Consider the following 19,708-nt stretch of genomic DNA (forward strand, 5'->3'; position numbering starts at 1 on the left):
TTTGAAAAAAAAAAAAAAAAAACCCGTTTCGGCGCGGGACAACCCCTTTAACTTCTGGCTTAAACCTTTTATGAATGTCCCGTCATACAGTAGATTCAGAAAGTTGCACAAACTTTCCATTCTAGAATATTTGAGCCTCATTTACGCGAATCTGGCTGTAGCCATCTGCTGGGTGTCAGCAGGCACCAACACGATCAACGGGGGTTAGCGGAAGGTAGGTCTTGTATAACGCCTGCAGGTACACTTTCTCTGTGAACCCTCTGGGTCATCCAGGAGTCTAGAGGGGATTCATACTGCAACCAATTCTACATTGGAGGGGTATCCAGAATACGCCTACTTTGGGGGTCTGGTGTCCGTTCCAGTGGCAGGCAATGGAGTCCCTCCTGGCTTGTAGTACAATCATTGGCTGCATTATCAGGGTAGAGAATGCCCGCTGTCTGTATGGCCAGCAGGTGCCCCGCAGGGCATGTAGGAACAACGTGCCATCAACGGTAATATAATAGACAATGGGCCATTGTTATTGGGTACGCTGGCTAAAGTACCTGTCATTTGTGTTCAATGGACCATCCCCGCTCTCCATTAGCGCAGCTACAATGTATACATGACTGGCTTTCCCTGGCACCGCAGCTGGCGATCATACTGACATTCTCTGGCATCAGCACAGGCCGGCGCCATCCATCCATGCAGGCACACGGCTCTTAATTTGATGACCGGAGGGGGGTTTCTACACGGACGTTGATACCGTATAGACAGGCCTCACGCCTCTCACTGTAGGAGGAGCTCTAGTGGTGACATATATGTAGCAGTACTACGTACCTGCAGGACAGGTGATCCGAGCCGCGGCAGCAAGAAACAGGAAAGACAATGCAGAGTTTGCGTTTTTTTAATCAAATGATCAAAAGTCTCAGAAACCGAGCGATATTTTACATTACAGTATCAGATGGTGATGGCCATGGCGCTGAACACGGAAATCATAAGGCAAATGCGGACCGGAAAACGGCGGTGGCAGCAGCGGTGACAACTTATAGGGATGGGACGGGCACCTGGTCATCGATGAGTGGATGTGAGTGTCTACTACGGTGGGATAGAAGACCCTACGGCAATGCCCACCCTTGTGGGATTTCATTTCCCTTAAGGCCCTTTTACACGGAACGATAAGCGAAAATGAGTGGTTTGGTGTAAACGCAGCCAACAATTGGATGATGAATGATCATTCCTTTGCTTTTCATTCATTTTATACAGGCATAAAAATCATCGTTGGTTTGTTCAATAATTGATCGGTTTTAAAAGCGCTCAGTCGTTCTCATCACGTATACAGCGAATGGGAACGGTTTCTCGTGTGAACGAGCCAACGATGTACCTGCTGTATAAACAGGCTGCCTGAGCAAACACTGACACGGTTTGTTGTAAACGGCCCCTGAGATGGCGTCATCCGCCCTCTAGTCTCAGGGTAGCTCCATTATCTAAGATCTATTAGCTAAAAGGCTTATTCTCACGAACGAGATTATTGCGCGAGTTTCGTGCGATGAGGTCACAATGCAGTGAAGGAAAAAAAAACAATATCGCAGCGTGTTCTATCTTTGGCGTTCCCTTGAAATGTATCACCGATTGTTTTCAATGGGACCTTGAAAGAAATCGCATGCGAATACACATCACCGCACGCCAAAATCGCAGGTTCGGAGTCCTAATATCAGACCGAAGTTTGTCACCTGATATCGCGCTCGCCAGGGTGTATGCAGCCTGTATCTACCTTACTAATCCTTTGTGTCCCCCAGAGATAGTCTCTTCAATAGCGATAAGGAAGCCCCTTCACCTATAACGACACGCTCCACCTTTGGCCGCGCCATTTATATTTATTATTAGGGAGTCTGGACTCAATGGAACAAGAATTTATAACACACTTATATGGACAAACGTAACCGTGGACGACGCAGTAAGATCTTTGGTTATTGCTATGTTGGCCCCCAATATGTCACATGGGGTGTGCCGTGGCGTCTGTCATCACCTGAGCAAAGACGGTCCTCACAATAAATATTAATCGAGGGGTTAAACCGAACAATAAGAGGATGTTGTAGACTATACAGGCCGATGAACACAGTAATGTTGATGCTGTACATGAGGGGGTCATCAGGACGCCACCTTGTAGGACTACTGATGGATTTCTTGTAGTAGTCCCTGAAGGAGGAAGCGGCATCTCTTGTTGCCATTTGAAGCTCAGAATATAAATATGAAGGCTCTATTACTCCAGATGCTGATGTTCTGGATCCTCACAGTCATCTCGCAGACTTCAGAGGAGATGCGGGACATTGTTGTTCCTTATTATAAATGGACATGCAAAGGTAGACTAACTTTTATTGAGTGGCTTAGAATGCAGTCCCTACTTACCCCGATTCTGAGGAGTACCGGGAGTCAAGAGGTAAGACCGGTGTCCTCAATGCCAACATTCAATCTGTCATGGACACCAGAAAGCAAACGTCTTAGTATTTGGGTTTTTACAGTAAGGACTGATCGCAGAACATCCCGCGCTTCTTCTAGGGAACGTCCATTCTCATCTTGGACTCTGGATGATCTCTGGTTTCTCCTTCTTCCCCACCACAGACTTTTTACAGGTCAACATGAGAAGCAGAAGTGTGGGCAGGTGCCAGAGGCTGCAGAAGAACAGTTTCCGAGCGCTGTTGCGGTCTGCATCCCGGTAAAACCTGTAGCCCAAGTAAGTGAAATACAAGTTGATGGGGAGGGAGATGATGGGGAAGTTCCACGTGGTGACGTCCACGGCAGAAGATAGGGTGGACAGTCCTATGATTCCTAGGCAGTGGCGCAGGGCCACACGGCGGCACATGTCAGGATGCGTGACAGACATCATTCGATACCCTCCTCTGGAGTAATCTTCACGGAGGTTCCAACTCAAGGCATTGAAGTGAGGGAACTGCCAGGAGTAGAGGATGGCACCCATCAAGAGGGCTCCTGCAACACAAAGGAGATCATTAACAAACTGGAACCTTTTATAGGCCTCACAATGGTCAATCGTGTGAGACACGGGGGTGGATGACCAACAATCTAACATTGGTCAATTACCCTGTAGATATTTAATGCTACATGTGAGAAAAGTCAGGTGAGACAGGAGCTTGGCTTAGTAGCATCCCAACATTTGTAATATATGGTGCTGCAGCAACCCTACCCTGGAACAAGTCTATGATGCCGGCCTGGGCCACGGTGGGCAGGTCTTGCTCCCAGTTCTTCATGATTTTGGGTCTGGGATGCTTCCATCTGGTGCCAAATACCCTACAGTCTGAATGCAGAAGGCCAATTGTGATCACTTGCCTCTTTTCAGATCTTGCATGCATTCGTACAACTGGCCGTGTCTCAATGACCAAAGATTATATGTCTGTGGCCCTGGATCCGCGCTACCCGAGATCTACTCTTGGATGATGAGTTGCTACAGAGAATATAAACTCAATGCAATGGAGTAGGACTCCTGATAAAAAGCTTCCGTCATCCTACCCAAGTTGTTGTACCGGGCCTTGGGTGGCCACCAGGAGCCTTAGAAACTTCATATAAAACCGATTGCCTACAACGTATGGAAAATAACCATTACTGGAACAACAGATCTCTTCTAGCCGGCAGCACAGCTCATTTTACACGGCGACTTCAGACTGCGAGTCTAATTAATACAGTCGCAGCCCGAGGGCTCGGCGCTCGCAACACGTTATTTAAACAGTCTCTAGAAGAGGCCTGAAAACGTCGCTGCAAGTAAACACAGGAGCGCGCCGGCCGCTGAGAAAATAAATGGTCCGATGGGGGGCTCCATCCTTCATCCGGCCGAGGATGTTTGTTCCTTTGTTACCTAAACACATCAAGTAACCCACAGGAAGGGCTCTTCCATGAGGGGTCCGCAGCCTCACGTCACTGTTTAGAAGAGGGGTGACAGCTACGAGAGTGACAGCTGAGTGTTTTAAAGTGTCACACGGCGAGGTGAGGGAAGAGATGGATGGGACCGAGGAAAGGTTCATTACATAGAACCGAGGAACAGCCGTGATTTCCTGCTTAGGTCTCACTTCTACAGAGTGCTCAATGGGCAACAGTAAGGTAAATGTACAAGACGTAACCTGGTTAGGTCATAGGAGCGCGACGACTTCGGACAACCACTTCTTTTCAGATCTTCCAAGTCTAGATGTATTAAACCAGATCTCTGGTCATTGAGACACGGACAGTCGTATGAATGCATGCAAGATCTGCAAAGAGGCAAGTGATCACATCCGGCTTACTGCATTCGGACTGTAGGGTATTCGCCACTCGGACCCAAAATCATGAAGAACTGCTCACCGTGGCCCCGTCCGGCATCATAGCACCATGTATTACATATGTTTGGATGCTACCAAGCACTTGTCTCTCCCGTTGGTCTGAGACATCAGACTATTCTCACATGTAGCATTAATGACCTACTGTTAGATTGTGGGTCATCCACCCCCGTTCATGGGAGTAGGAACCATATTATACGATTCTATGGGATGTACACTTCATGGTCCTGCTCACCAGTATATAATGTGTCCCGTGCAAAGAATTACCATTATATGCCCATTCCCTGCAGAAGCCATTTGCCCGTCAATTCTTGCTGGAGACCGTGAATGCAGGCGATGATTGGCCCATGCTCATTTTTCAAGCCATGTAAGCAGGAGTCACTCATGTTTGGACAACTTTTGTTTACTGTGAATGTAGGCGGGTGGATTGGAACGATCCCCGGCGAGCCACCTCCATTCATTTGAACGACCTGTGTAAGCACAGGAGCGATAGTTGGGCGACAGTCCGTGAGATGACCGATGGGTGCTTTTATGCCCGACCTCCTGTCGGGTTAGCTTAAGGCTTCCTCTGCAGACTTGTCCCATGTAAAGGGACCTTAAGCTAACCTGACAGTAGGGCGGTTGGACAACGGGGCGGGGTACACAATGCCCACCGATTAAGAAGTTAAGGTGCCTTAAGCAGGTGCAGTCTATCTGCAGATATATAGAGTTAAAGAAGGTACGATGAGTAGATGAGATACACGCAGAACATAAGGGGGGCTCGGGAATAGACAAATGGCTTCTACTCACCACTCATATAGGAGCATGGTCTCCGGCTATTGGGCTACACAATTAAAGTCCTTTTTTGGAAATTAGTAGCCCATTAACCCCCCTTGGTGCAGATGAGATTGGGGAATCATTCGGGAGGAGCAACAATAACGATTATTAGTAAGAGATCATCCAGCTTTTGGAGGTCACTGTTGACCATGAAGGAGCCCCAGTCATGTCCTAACCACAGCCTCGTCCCTACCGGGCTCGCCAAGAGGGTATGGGTTCTCTGAATTGACAGGTTCCTCTATTACAATAGTCTGCAACCTATGGTCTGAGAATAGAATGTATACTGTCAAAGACCAGGTAAAGTACCTGCAAACCCATCCACTATTAATGTGTATATGTAAACTGGTGTTAGAAGTAGAAGACAACGAGCCCTCCTCTTACAGCCCTTTTACACGGGCTGATAAATCGTTTAGATTCCTATTCCGACTATTGACTAGCGGTGATCGTTCCTGTGTGAAAGCACAAGCATCGCTGGGACGGCCTGTTGGGCATCTGTAACTAACAAGTCGTCCCGTGTAAAAGGGATCTTAAGGCCTTTTTACATGCAACAATTATCGCTAAAACAGTCACATGACTGAATGAACAGATGACATTTTTGCATAAATGACACGTACAGATAATGGCTTTTAATCCTCTCCATTTCCTCATTAGTTAAAGTAAACTCAATATTATTTGTTAGCTTAGTTGGCCATGTGTTTATGTGAGGGATTATCAGGCCAGCATGATTCCATTGTCTTCTCCTGGCATGAGCAAACAATGTACTCATTATGTATGCAAGGCAAACACAATGAGTATGTTCAAGTTGGCAAGCCGCTCAAACGACAGAAGAATTCCATTTAAACGGAACGTCTTTTTATCAATCAAATAATAGTTTTCATTTCAGTTAAAAACCAGCGCTAAACAACAATTGAACATCACTCACCAGCATCCAGGCTGCCAGTCGCTGCCGTCCAGCCCATGATTGGTGGGATAGCGCCCACCACAGAGCCCACCCAGGTGTTGGCAATGCTGAGTCTCTTCATTGGAGTATAACAGCAGGTGTAAAGGAAGATGTTGAATGCCCCGAGGGCTCCAGTCAGCGGGTTCACAGCAAGAGTCAGCAAGGCGATCCCTGGAACAGCGCAGGCAGCGGCGAAGGAAACCGCGATGAGAGGGCTGCAGAGAGATGGAGACATTGCACATCGATCACACGAAGCCGGGATGATGGAAAGACGTCTTTAATGTGATGTAGATGTCATGTAAGGAGCGAGCACCCTCCATTATACAGTTTGCTAGTCACGATGTTGGAAGAGAGTCACAGGGGACCAAGACGCATGGACTCCACATATACCGACAGGGGTCCTGCAACCCATTATAATGCCTAGTACGAATAAACTACAGTCTGCTCCCCCAGTAACGCCACACTTCTGAGGCCGCGCACATACTATGTTACATGCCTTTTGTGCAGAAAAGCATTGCTCACTCTACAAATACACTATGCTCATGCACGCGCAAATATGCATACGCTCTTGTGACGCCGGTCTAATATACAGTCATACTCATTCCTAGTACTTCATGCATACAAACTCCTTAATTTTCCTCCTGACCCCAAACTCAGAGGTTGTGCTCAGATATAGACTTATTGGATGGGAATTCTCAGAGCCCATGTGAACTATGACCTGTAACATAAGGAGTTGGCCCCGGGCCCCCAGGCACCTCTACACCTGCTCTGCAGACACTCACATGAAATGTTCCTCCGTTCCAAAGCGAATCATTAGGACGGATGTCTACTGCATTCACATTATTAGCTCTCGGCTAACGGGTTGGTGATGGTGCCAGTAAGCTCAGCGGGCACAACCCGGGCACGACACTATACACATAACGCAGCAGAGCGCAGGAGAAACGTACGACTACAAAATATAATCCAGAATGACATCTTACTAATAACGTAATGGGCATGGTTTCAGCTGGGCGTTATACCAGCCAAATGTAGAGACTGAACACATCGGAATCATCATATTGGGAGATTAATACTTGAACTGGGCAACAGATGGCACAATCCGGTGAGCGGACGGGAATCTAGAGCTGCTCCGACCATGAGAGAAGCTACAGGAGATGGCAACGACTTATGTAAGAGCAGAGACAGATATAGGGTTACTATGTGGGTATGGACAAAGCGGCACCGTGCCACCATACTCTGTGCTGCTGGGGGCTCTGCTGCTACTACAAGATCAGCACACCCTCTGCTGAAATACTTTGTGCTGCTGGGGGTTTTGCTGCCGCCACAACATCAGCTCACCCTCTGCTGACATACTCTGTGCTGCTGTGGGCTCTGCTGCCTCCACAAGATCAGCTCACCCTCTGCTGACATACTGTGTGCTGCTGGAGGTTCTGCTGCCCCCACAACATCAGCTCACCCTTTGCTGACATACTCTGTGCTGCTGGGAGGCTCTGCTGCCTTCACTAGATCAGCACACCCTCTGCTGAAATACTCTGTGCTGCTTTGGGCTCTGCTGCCTCCACTAGATCAGACCACCTTCTGCTGACATACTCTGTGTTGCTGGGGGTTCTGCTGCCTCCACAAGATCAGCTCACCCTCTGCTGACATACTCTGTGCTGCTTTGGGTTCTGCTGCCACCACAAGATCAGCACACCCTCTGCTGACATACTCTGTGTTGCTGGGGGTTCTGCTGCCTCCACAAGATCAGCTCACCCTCTGCTGACATACTGTGTGCTGCTTTGGGCTCTGCTGCCACCACAAGATCAGCTCACCCTCTGCTGACATACTCTGTGCTGCTGGGGGCTCTGCTGCCCCCACAACATCAGCACACCCTCTGCTGACATACTCTGTGCTGCTGGGAGTTCTGCTGCTACTCCCACAAGATCAGCACACCCTCTGCTGACATACTCTGTGCTGCTGGGGGCTCTGCTGCTACTACAAGATCAGCACACCCTCTGCTGACATACTCTGTGCTGCTGGGGGTTCTGCTGCTACTACAAGATCAGCACACCCTCTGCTGACATACTCTGTGCTGCTGGGGGTTCTGCTGCTCCCACTAGATCAGCACACCCTCTGCTGACATACTCTGTGCTGCTTTGGGTTCTGCTGCCACCACAAGATCAGCACACCCTCTGCTGACATACTCTGTGCTGCTGGGGGTTCTGCTGCTCCCACTAGATCAGCACACCCTCTGCTGACATACTCTGTGCTGCTTTGGGTTCTGCTGCCACCACAAGATCAGCACACCCTCTGCTGACATACTCTGTGCTGCTGGGAGTTCTGCTGCTACTCCCACAAGATCAGCTCACCCTCTGCTGACATACTCTGTGCTGCTGGGGGTTCTGCTGCCCCCACTAGATCATCTCACCCTCTGCTGACATACTCTGTGCTGCTTGTTTTACAGTATGAAGACACTTAGGATTTGCTGCTCTAGCTCTTCCTGTAAGGGGCATCTATAGAATATTCTATAGTCCCCTACATCACAGCAGGGCCCACAGAGTAGAATCCAGACAGCATCAAGTGCAGCGCAGTACATGACACAAGGAAGTAGTGCAGTGCAGCGCTCTCCCGGCATCTAGACCTCCCCGGCCCATACAGTGTATTACCATCATATACGGTGTGCCTGATATCGCTGCCAACACAGAACGTAACAGAGTTATAGGACAAGCAGAGATTCCGGGCGGTAAGCATTCCCTGCATCACTTGTTACATTCTTAGCGCAACTTCAGCAGCTTTTCTTCAGCTCCATCTCGCCGTGTTCAGAAGTAAAGTTTTCTGCACTTTACTTCGTTATCAGCGCCGCCATTTAATGAAGTTACCGGATAATTGATCTGCGCAGACAATGCTTTATGAGTCTTACGTGTAGTCGGGCGGTTTACAACGATGAAACCGGAGGAGGGGGGAGCAGAAAATGATGAACGACGCTGTTAAATCCAATTTCCATTTTAATTAGAGATGGCTTTTTGACTCTTGGGGTCGATATGTATATGTTTAATTGCAAAAGAAATAGCGCAGTTTGGCGGGGGAGGCGGAGCCACTACAGCACGAGAAGCCGATGTCGTGGCTAATATTAATCAGAAAGTTTACAAGCAATGAGGCGATGCTATCAGCACTAATTCCCAATAACCGGCTTCTATATCATTCTGGATTAGACAGGATGATGATTCTCCTCTTATCTCCAACTGGGACCTTAACAGCATCATTAAAGCCCGGACATCGATCACCCAAATAATACCAGAACTTCTACTGCTCGCCCCAAAGTATAAACCAGTAGTGGAAGAACGGGACGCAGGACACTCCAGCCCTTCTGTAACTCTATACAAAGCGCCGCATGGTCTCTAAGTGATCAGACCTTATGATGGCCCACCATTGCTGATCGAGGTTAACAGCCCTAAGATATGACCCGAAACGGCCATCTACAAGATACTTTATGGTAACCCCCAACCCGCTGCACGTAAGGACGGGTGAGAGATTACTCAGGACGGGTGAGAGATTACTCATCTTATATCTTACTAACGGAGAACTGACAGGGGTAGGATAGAAAAGAATCCAATATTGCCAATCCTCAGAGCAGTGGTGTCTGCCATACACCACACTGCGGACAACAGGTCGGGGGCATTCGTCTTAAGAGGGCCTAAAGGTAAATAATTCAACTTCTGAAACAAGATTCTACTTACCATCTACACTTACTTGGTATTATTGTATCTTGTCACCACCGGGAAGCTAGGGGTTTGACAGGGCTTGGATGGAGGAACGCCCCAGTCACGCCCTTAGCTCCCGAATGACTGAATTCAGTAAGGTCCTAGCAGCAGAGTGTAGATTGATTTTGTGCCCGTGCTGGAGGGTTATGGTTAGTTTTCCTGTTAGCCTTACATTATTAAATGTAAATGCTGAAGGCCTTTACAGCTATAAATCTAAGCCTAATAGAAAAACTAACCCTAAGGCCGCCTGCAGACAGCGGGATCGGATCCTGCTGCAAGAATTCTTGCAGCGGGATGCAGGCCCGTACCGCTGCAGAGGCCCACGGCTCACCGCTCCCGGCGTCTTCTGTTCTCTACGGCGTGGTCCCCCTGCCGTGTCAGAATGGCACTTGGGGGATTCAACAGGCCGCGGCTCCCAGCCTCGCTGGTCTCTCCGGCGCCTGTGCCTCTGCCACCGCTTCCAGGGTCGCCTTCCTGCCGTCTCAGAAGGGCACTAGCTAGCTGGTGTCCTCCAGTGCTTCTGGCTCTGCCTGCGCCGCACCGCCAATCAGAAGCCGGAGGCATTACTACATTATGAGTGGGTACAACACCCACTCACTGTTAGTAACTTTCCCCCTTAGAAGGAGTTATCGGAATGGAATGAGACTTTCGCTGTGTGATTGGAACGTTGTTATAAGTGATTACAATATCAGAGCAAAAGGAGCATTTATTGTGGAAAACTGACCCCTTGTAGGGAGGCTCTAGTGCCCTGTTGTACCATCTCCTGCTTGGATACAAGATGTGATACAGGCGGGCATGGAGGCTCTAGTACCCTATTGTACCGCCTCTAGCTTGGATACAAGATGTGATACAAGCGGGCATGGAGGCTCTAGTACCCTGTTGTACCACCTCTAGCTTGGATACAAGATGTGATACAGGCGGGCATGGAGGCTCTAGTACCCTGTTGTACCACCTCTAGCTTGGATACAAGATGTGATACAAGCGGGCATGGAGGCTCTAGTACCCTGTTGTACCACCTCTAGCTTGGATACAAGATGTGATACAAGCGGGCATGGAGGCTCTAGTACCCTGTTGTACCACCTCTAGCTTGGATACAAGATGTGATATGGGCAGGCATGGAGGCTCTAGTACCCTGTTGTACCGCCTCTAGCTTGGATACAAGATGTGATACAAGCGGGCATGGAGGCTCTAGTACCCTGTTGTACCACCACTAGCTTGGATGCAGATTGTGATACTGCGGGCATGGAGGCTCTAATAACCTGTTGTACCGCCACTAGCTTGGATACAAGATGTGATATGGGTGGGCATGGAGGCTCTAATACCCTGTTGTACCGCCACTAGCTTGGATGTGGGATGTGATACGGGCAGGCATGGAGGCTCCAGTACCCTGTTGTATCGCTACTAGCTTGGATGCAGATTGTGATACTGCGGGCATGGAGGCTCTAGTACCCTGTTGTATCGCCACTAGCTTGGATAGAAGATGTAATACAGGTGGGCATGGAGGCTCTAATACCCTGTTGCACCGCCACTAGCTTGGATACAGATTGTGATACTGCGGGCATGGAGGCTCTAGTACCCTGTTGTATCGCCACTAGCTTGGATAGAAGATGTAATACAGGTGGGCATGGAGGCTCTAGCACCCTGTTGTACTACCTCTAGCTTGGATACAAGATGTGATATGGGTGGCATGGAGGCTCTAGTACCCTGCTGTAACGCCTCTAGCATGGACACAAGATGTGATACATGTGGGCATGGAGGCTCTAGTACCCTGTTGTGCCCTGATGCGCTCCTTCTCAATCTCTGTTAACTGGGCAAAATCTCTTCTCTGCGGCATAGAGGCGTCTAGTGGTCAACAAGCGGAAGAGATCACTACATACAAGGAGACTCAGAAAGCCTCTTATAGGCCAAGGGGGGAGGCGCTTTTAGGGCCTCCGGTGGCAATACCATCCATCTAATCACCACAACTCTCATCATTTGCATATCTGCCTGAGATTGAACTGTATGCCGGGTTTTGCAGCAAAACTTTTTCTAGGGACACGATTGTATACATTATTTTGTAAAAAAGACCCAAACAAACTAACACTTAGTACATGTGAGAACTCTTCTCTTGAAGTGATTTATAGGTGAGCATGCTCACCTACAGTTTAGGATTCAGGTTATGGATAGCTCTCACTTACTTGTCAGCAGCCTCTCCAGGGCGGGGGCACTTACTTGTCAGCAGCCTCTCAGGGGCGGGGGCACTAACTTTTCAGCAGCCTCTCAGGGGCGGGGGCACTAACTTGTCAGCAGCCTCTCAGGGGCGGGGGCACTAACTTGTCAGCAGCCTCTCCGGGGCGGGGGCACTAACTTGTCAGCAGCCTCTCCGGGGCGGGGGCACTAACTTGTCAGCAGCCTCTCCGGGGCGGGGGCACTAACTTGTCAGCAGCCTCTCTGGGGCGGGGGCACTAACTTGTCAGCAGCCTCTCCGGGGCGGGGGCACTAACTTGTCAGCAGCCTCTCCGGGGCGGGGGCACTAACTTGTCAGCAGCCTCTCCGGGGCGGGGGCACTAACTTGTCAGCAGCCTCTCCGGGGCGGGGGCACTAACTTGTCAGCAGCCTCTCCGGGGCGGGGGCACTAACTTGTCAGCAGCCTCTCCGGGGCGGGGGCACTAACTTGTCAGCAGCCTCTCCGGGGCGGGGGCACTAACTTGTCAGCAGCCTCTCCGGGGCGGGGGCACTAACTTGTCAGCAGCCTCTCCGGGGCAGGGGCACTAACTTGTCAGCAGCCTCTCCGGGGCGGGGGCACTTAATTGTCAGCAGCTTCTCCGGGGCGGGGGCACTTAATTGTCAGCAGCCTCTCCGGGGCGGGGGCACTTACTTGTCAGCAGCCTCTCCGGGGATATTTAATTGAGAAGGATATTTAATTGAGAAATGATTCCCTGTCACACAGACATCTGTGCAGGTGTGGGCATTAATAATCACAGCCCTAGTTCATTATTAATCTTTACTCTTCACGACTGCAGGGCACATGGGATATGGGGAGCTGGATAAGAACTGCTATCTCCAAAGGTTCCTTACAAATCGAATGGAGAGGAAGACAGATAAAATGTAATACATAAAGCACCATATGGCAGCACAGAGAGTGGGTATTAGTGTACCTTGATGCCACCGGAAGCTAGGGGTTTGACAGGGAGAATGTCCCCCTCACACCCCCAGCTCCCGATAGGGCCAAGGGTGTAAGGTCCTAGCTGCACACTGAAAATGGATTAATGCCTGTCCTGCATCCTTACGCTGATGGTTAGTTCGGTTCTTTGCCTTACATTACGAGTTGTAAATGCTGCCATGTTACCGCTGTTACATGACAGCATTCAAATGTAATAATGTAAGGGTAAGAAGCGAAGCAACCGTCAGGCTAAGGCTGCACGGCAGCCATTAAGCTATGCGCAGCCTGCAGCCATCACTGTAAGCGGACAGCCAGTTCCCGACTCCCGGCCAGCCACCGCCTCACTGCAGGAGCCAGCCAGCCAGCTCTTGCAGGCTCAGTGCTGGCTGACGGACGTTCCCCTGGTCACCCTGATGTTGGCGCTGGTCCGCCTCAGTGGGGACAGCCTTCCGCCCGGCACCGTAATATTTCCTCGCGGTTGCAATGAGTCTCGCCGCCATGAGAGTCGGTGCTTGTGTGTGCTGCATCGCGCCTCTCAGTTTTCTTCAGCCCCTCGCTAGGGATGAGCGCTCACTGCTCGTAAGGCAGAGGGGCTCCCCAGCTATCAATGCTTACTGACTTGCAGGACCTACACGATGAGGACATCTGCAACCAATCACATTGAGGGGGCGTCACCCCCTTGTCAATCTGGACTCCACCAGGGCTTCCTGGTGGCGTCCAGAAACACTAATACCCAGAGAGTGCCTATCACAGTAAGCCTGTGCACCTCCATACACGCGGCCTTACTTCTCTTGCACAACCCCAATTCTTAAAAGGCTGAGATGCTTTGTAAAATATAAATAAATGTTTGTTGACAGTAGAACATAGAACATATCAGAAGGGGAAAAGGAGCCACATCCATCACAACAGCATGGCTTTCCAGAAGAGTCCGGGTGCTGAACCGGCCGCCTGCAGTCCAGACCTTTCACCAGTAGGAGGCACAATGTGAAATGATAAATCCGGCAAAGACGTCCCAAGATTGTTGAGCAGCTAGAATCCTCCATCAGACAAGAATGGGACAACATTCCTCTCCCCAAACTCCACCAACTGTTCTCCTCACTTCCCAGATGTTTACAGAGTGTTGTAAAAATGAGAGGGGATGCTACACAATGGTAGACATGGCCCCGCCCCCACTTTTGTGAGATGCGTTGCTGCCATCAATTTCTAAACGATTTCTTTTTTTATGAAATGGATAAATGTCTCTCTTTCCTCCTCTGATGGGAATAACATATGATTAGATGAGATCTCTAAATATTGCATTGTTTTTTCTTTACATTTCTTCACATCTTACACCGCGTCCCAACTTTTTGGAATCAGGGTTGTAGATGACAGTCTTAGCTCTGACAGCTCCATGTATTGGTAATAGGGCAGCAAGTGATGCCATCCTGCAGTACACACCACACTATGAGACACACCCGTCACTATTACCTGGGTGATGCGATTCCTCTAACCTGCTGGCAGGTGTTTGTACATCATTCACATAGAACACACCTGGCGCCGGCACACAGGCCGTCAGCTGGTGACATCACCGCCGGTTACATTACAGGCGGTGAGGATGTGCGGACAGGTTTATGCTCAGAGATCAAACTACAAACTATAAAAAAAAAAATAAAACGTGCCCCCTTTGAAGGCTCCAGATGTATCGCCTCACTTATCCAGGATCATTAGCTGTCAGCAGTGACTGATCATCCACACTTCCCGCCATCAGCAAAGTAATACATTCCTCCCTGATCCGACCATTACTGCTGTTTACAAACCAAGCAACCATGTGTCACTGCCTGGAGGTCAACGTGGGCTGCGAGGGGTCAAAGGGCGGACAGTTAGGGGTCTCTGTATATGTTGGATGATAAATAAAAGGTTTCCTCTCCTAATAATAGGTAGGGTATAAATAAAACCAGTTCACTGCTAACCAGAGACAAAAGAGGGCACCTAATGGTGGGCATCAGTGTCTCCTGGTCCTCAACTCACTCCTTCACAATGTCACAAACTCCAATCATCACTTTAGACTGACCAAATGTCCTACGTGGGGCTGAACCAAGCATAGGGAACGTATATAGTAGTTATATTCTTATACACAGGGGGCAGTATTATAGTAGTTATATTCTTGTACATAGGGGGCAGTATTATAGTAGTTATAGTCTTGTACATAGGGGGCAGTATTATAGTAGTTATATTATTGTACATAGGGGGCAGTATTATAGTAGCTATATTCTTATACATAGGAGCAGTATTATAGTAGTTATATTCTTGTACATAGGGGGCAGTATTATAGTAGTTATATTCTTGTACATAGGGGGCAGTATTATAGTAGTTATATTCTTGTACATAGGGAGCAGTATTATAGTAGTTATATTATTGTACATAGGGGGCAGTATTATAGTAGTTATATTCTTGTATATAGGGGGGCAGTATTATAGTAGTTATATTCTTGTACATAGGGGGCAGTATTATAGTAGTTATATTCTTGTATATAGGGGGGCAGTATTATAGTAGTTATATTCTTGTACATAGGAGGCAGTATTATAGTAGTTATATTCTTATACATAGGAGCAGTATTATAGTAGTTATATTCTTGTACATAGGGGGCAGTATTATAGTAGTTATATTCTTGTACATAGGGGGCAGTATTATAGTAGTTATATTCTTGTACATAGGGGGCAGTATTATAGTAGTTATATTCTTGTACATAGGGGGCAGTATTATAGTAGTTATATTCTTGTACATAGGGGGCAGTATTATAGTAGTTATATTCTTGTACATAGGGGACAGTATTATAGTAGTTATATTCTTGTACATAGGGAGCAGTATTATAGTAGTTATATTATTGTACATAGGGGGTAGTATTATAGCAGTTATATTCTTGTACATAGGAGCAGTATTATAGTAGTTATATTCTTGTACATAGGGGGAAGTATTATAGTAGTTATATTCTTGTACATAGGGGACAGTATTATAGTAGTTATATTCTTGTACATAGGGGACAGTATTATAGTAGTTATATTCTTGTACATAGGAGCAGTATTATAGTAGTTATATTCTTGTACATAGAAGCAGTATTATAGTAGTTATATTCTTGTACATAGGAGCAGTATTATAGTAGGTATATTCTTGTACATGGTAGCAGTATTATAGTAGTTATATTCTTGTACATAGGGAGCAGTATTATAGTAGTTATATTCTTCTACATAGAGGACAGTTTTATAGTAGTTATATTCTTGTACATAGAGGGCAGTATTATAGTAGTTATATTCTTGTACATAGGAGGCAGTATTATAGTAGTTATATTCTTGTACATAGGGGGCAGTATTATAGTAGTTATATTCTTGTACATAGGAAGCAGTATTATAGTAGTTATATTCTTGTACATAGGGGGCAGTATTATAGTAGTTATATTCTTGTACATAGGGGGCAGTATTATAGTAGTTATATCCTTGTACATAGGGGGCAGTATTATAGTAGTTATATTCTTGTACATAGGGGGCAGTATTATAGTAGTTATATCCTTGTACATAGGGGGCAGTATTATAGTAGTTATATTCTTGTACATAGCGGGCAGTATTATAGTAGTTATATTCTTGTACATAGGGGCAGTATTATAGTAGTTATATTCTTGTACATAGAGGGGAGTATTATAGTAGTCCTATTCTTGTACATAGGGGGCAGTATTATAGTAGTTCTATTCTTGTACATAGGGGGCAGTATTATAGTAGTTCTATTCTTGTACAAAGAAGGCAGTATTATAGTAGTTATATTCTGGCATATAGAGGGCAGTATTATAGTAGTTATATTCTTGTACATAGGAGGCAGTATTATAGTAGTTGTATTCTTGTACACAGAGGGCAGTATTATAGTAGTTATATTCTTGTACACAGCGGGCAGTATTGTAGTAGTTATATTCTTGTACATAGGGAGCAGTATTATAGTAGTTATATTATTGTACATAGAAGCAGTATTATAGTAGTTATATTCTTGTACACAGCGGGCAGTATTGTAGTAGTTATTTCCTTGTACATAGGGGACAGTATTATAGTAGTTATATTCTTGTACATAGGGGGCAGTATTATAGTAGTTATATTCTTGTACATAGGGGGCAGTATTATAGTAGTTATATTCTTGTACATAGGGGGCAGTATTATAATAGTTATATTCTTGAACATAGGGGGCAGTATTATAGTAGTTATATTCTTGTACATGGGAGCAGTATTATAGTAGTTATATTCTTGTACATAGGGAGCAGTATTATAGTAGTTATATACTTGTACATAGGATCAGTATTATAGTAGCTATATTTTTGTACATAGGGGACAGTATTATGCTAGTTCTAGTCTTTACACAACAATCAGTAGTATTGTAGCTATATTCTTGTACACAGGAGGCAGTATTAAAAAGATATGGAAATTAGTCTGCTTCAATGATATTGAATTGGCTTGCGCAGTGGCAGGCAGTTTTGCCAGAACATTAATGGGATACAGCCTTTTGCAGATGTATAAGCTACTTGTATTAGAATACAGCACTACTCGGGAAGGAACGTAATTCAGGTGTTGTCATATATACCTGTATTTTATATGAATGCTCTCCTACACATTTATACTCCTATGTAGGCAGCTGAATATGGATGGGTTTGCCTCAGTGAGCACAGGGAAGCCTAGCAAGGGGACAACAAAGAGCCTCTTTATGGGGGGCTAGCACTGTAAATGCAGACACCCCCTTCCAAGTATAGGTGCAGGATAGCAGCCGTCTAATTAGCAGCCTGCAGACATGTGGCTGAGGTCTCCTGTATGTGTCTGATAGATGGTGAGGCGACACCCGCTAACACCTCCGGCTGTGCAATGTCAGCTATCACCTACTCAGCACTGACAAACAGCTGCTACTAAATAACGCTTAGCCGAATATTGAAATGAGGGCACAGCATGGTGCCCAGGTTAGATGCCACCCTATAAGAGGAGGATGAGAGAAGTAGTAGAAAATACACAAACATGGCCTGTTCTAATTGTCCCCATATACTATCACCCATGTGTGACCAGAAGTAACAAGGCCATGGAGATTCGGCGATCCCTGTGATCCATCACCATTCCTACAGACGTGATATCCTGTATAAGATGCCAGGGTGAATGTTGGTATTGGGCCTCACCATTCTGACCCCCTATGTAGAGAACACACCGGGAATCCTTACACTGTTCAAGGTCCCTTTACTGCGCTCCTTGCAAGTAGATTATAGCCCGTCTATCCGAGTTGCTTGGTGATGTAAAGGTCCAAGGCCTCCATTAGCTTTATTACTGGCTCAGCAGCACCGTATACAATGGGTTAAAAGTCTCACAATGGAATGTGCAAAAAGTTTAACCAGTGAAAAGTTTCCAAGTGACTCATGTATCATCACCTGCAGCACAAGAGAAGATCACAGGGACCTTACATCCCACTAAGAGAGATAACGCAAAGTACTAAGATCACACCCTGACCGCCACACTTCAGTGTGACCCTTCTTTGCGGAGTCTACAAGTACAGTCAAAGTTCAAGAGACTGTCACCATCTTTTTGCATCCCTCTCTGGGAGCAGCATGGGGTAGTGACAGTCACACGGATCACAGTGGGTCAGGAAGGGTATCGTTTCTACTTAAAGGGGTTGTCCCGCGGCAGCAAGTGGGTCTATACACTTCTGTATGGCCATATTAATGCACTTTGTAATGTACATTGTGCATTAATTATGAGCCATACAGAAGTTATCAGAAGTTATTCACTTACCTGTTCCGTTGCTGGCGTCCTCGTCTCCATGGTTGCCGTCTAATTTTCGCCGTCTAATGGCCAAATTAGACGCGCTTGCGCAGTCCGGGTCTTCTGCTTTTCTCAATGGGGCTCCGTGTAGCTCCGCCCCGTCACGTGACGATTCCAGCCAATCAGGAGGCTGGAATCGGCAATGGACCGCACAGAAGCCCTGCGGTCCACCGAGGGAGAAGATGCCGGCGGCCATCTTCACCGGGTAAGTAAGAAGTCACCGGAGCGCGGGGATTCAGGTAAGCGCTGTCCGGTGTTCTTTTTTAACCCCTGCATCGGGGTTGTCTCGCGCCGAACGGGGGGGGGGGGGTTTGGAAAAAAAAAAAAAAACCCCGTTTCGGCGCGGGACAACCCCTTTAAGGAGAGCACTTAGAAGGTGAGTGACAAGACTTATAAGGCCATGCATGCTCCTCTGGGACATACATATATGCAAATAATGAAGATGGAACAATACCTCTGCAGCGCCACCTATTGGAAGGCAGCATTCCTGCAAGTCAATGTCAGACTTTTTAGACCATCCTTATAACAATGACTGGGAATTAAAAGCCAGAATAACCATACACAGACAGCTGTTTCAGATTTTTAGCCCCCTTATCAGTGTGCAGTAGGTTTCTGGCTTGGCTAGTGAGAAGCCTATAGATGTAAGCCAGGAAGGGTATTGTTTCTCCTTAAGGAGACACCTAGAAGGTTTAGGCCTTATGCACACGGCAGTGACGGACTCCGCAAGCGGAATACCGCAGCAAAGTCCGTCACGGCGCCCCACAAAAGACCCCATACTTACCTCCGGATCTGCTGCGCGAAGCAGCACATGATACGCCGGCAGCGTCACATGACACGCTCGGCAGTGGGCAGGGCGCGTATTCACGATCTACTTCCGCTGTGCTACAGCGGAGGTATAGCGTGACAGGCGGCTTCCATTGACTATTCCCGCGGCAAATAGGCCATGCTGCGGAATTCCGCAGCAT

General features: G+C 47.4%; 1 protein-coding gene across 1 annotated transcript in view; it reads right to left on the reverse strand.

Annotated features, from left to right (window-relative positions):
- Window positions 1-867: 867 nt before the first annotated feature.
- COX10 (cytochrome c oxidase assembly factor heme A:farnesyltransferase COX10) overlaps window positions 868-19,708 on the reverse strand; it is a 109,114-nt gene continuing 90,273 nt past the window's right edge. Inside the window, exons 6-7 of the mRNA XM_066586338.1 lie at window positions 6,037-6,269; window positions 868-2,964 (exon numbers count right to left, since the gene is read on the reverse strand). Coding sequence (XP_066442435.1) covers window positions 2,549-2,964; window positions 6,037-6,269 — 649 coding nt within the window. The 3' untranslated portion in view covers window positions 868-2,548. The remainder of the gene's footprint in view (window positions 2,965-6,036; window positions 6,270-19,708) is intronic.

The sequence above is a fragment of the Eleutherodactylus coqui genome, chromosome 13 (genome assembly GCF_035609145.1).
Source record: "Eleutherodactylus coqui strain aEleCoq1 chromosome 13, aEleCoq1.hap1, whole genome shotgun sequence".
In the NCBI taxonomy this organism is placed as follows: domain Eukaryota; kingdom Metazoa; phylum Chordata; class Amphibia; order Anura; family Eleutherodactylidae; genus Eleutherodactylus; species Eleutherodactylus coqui.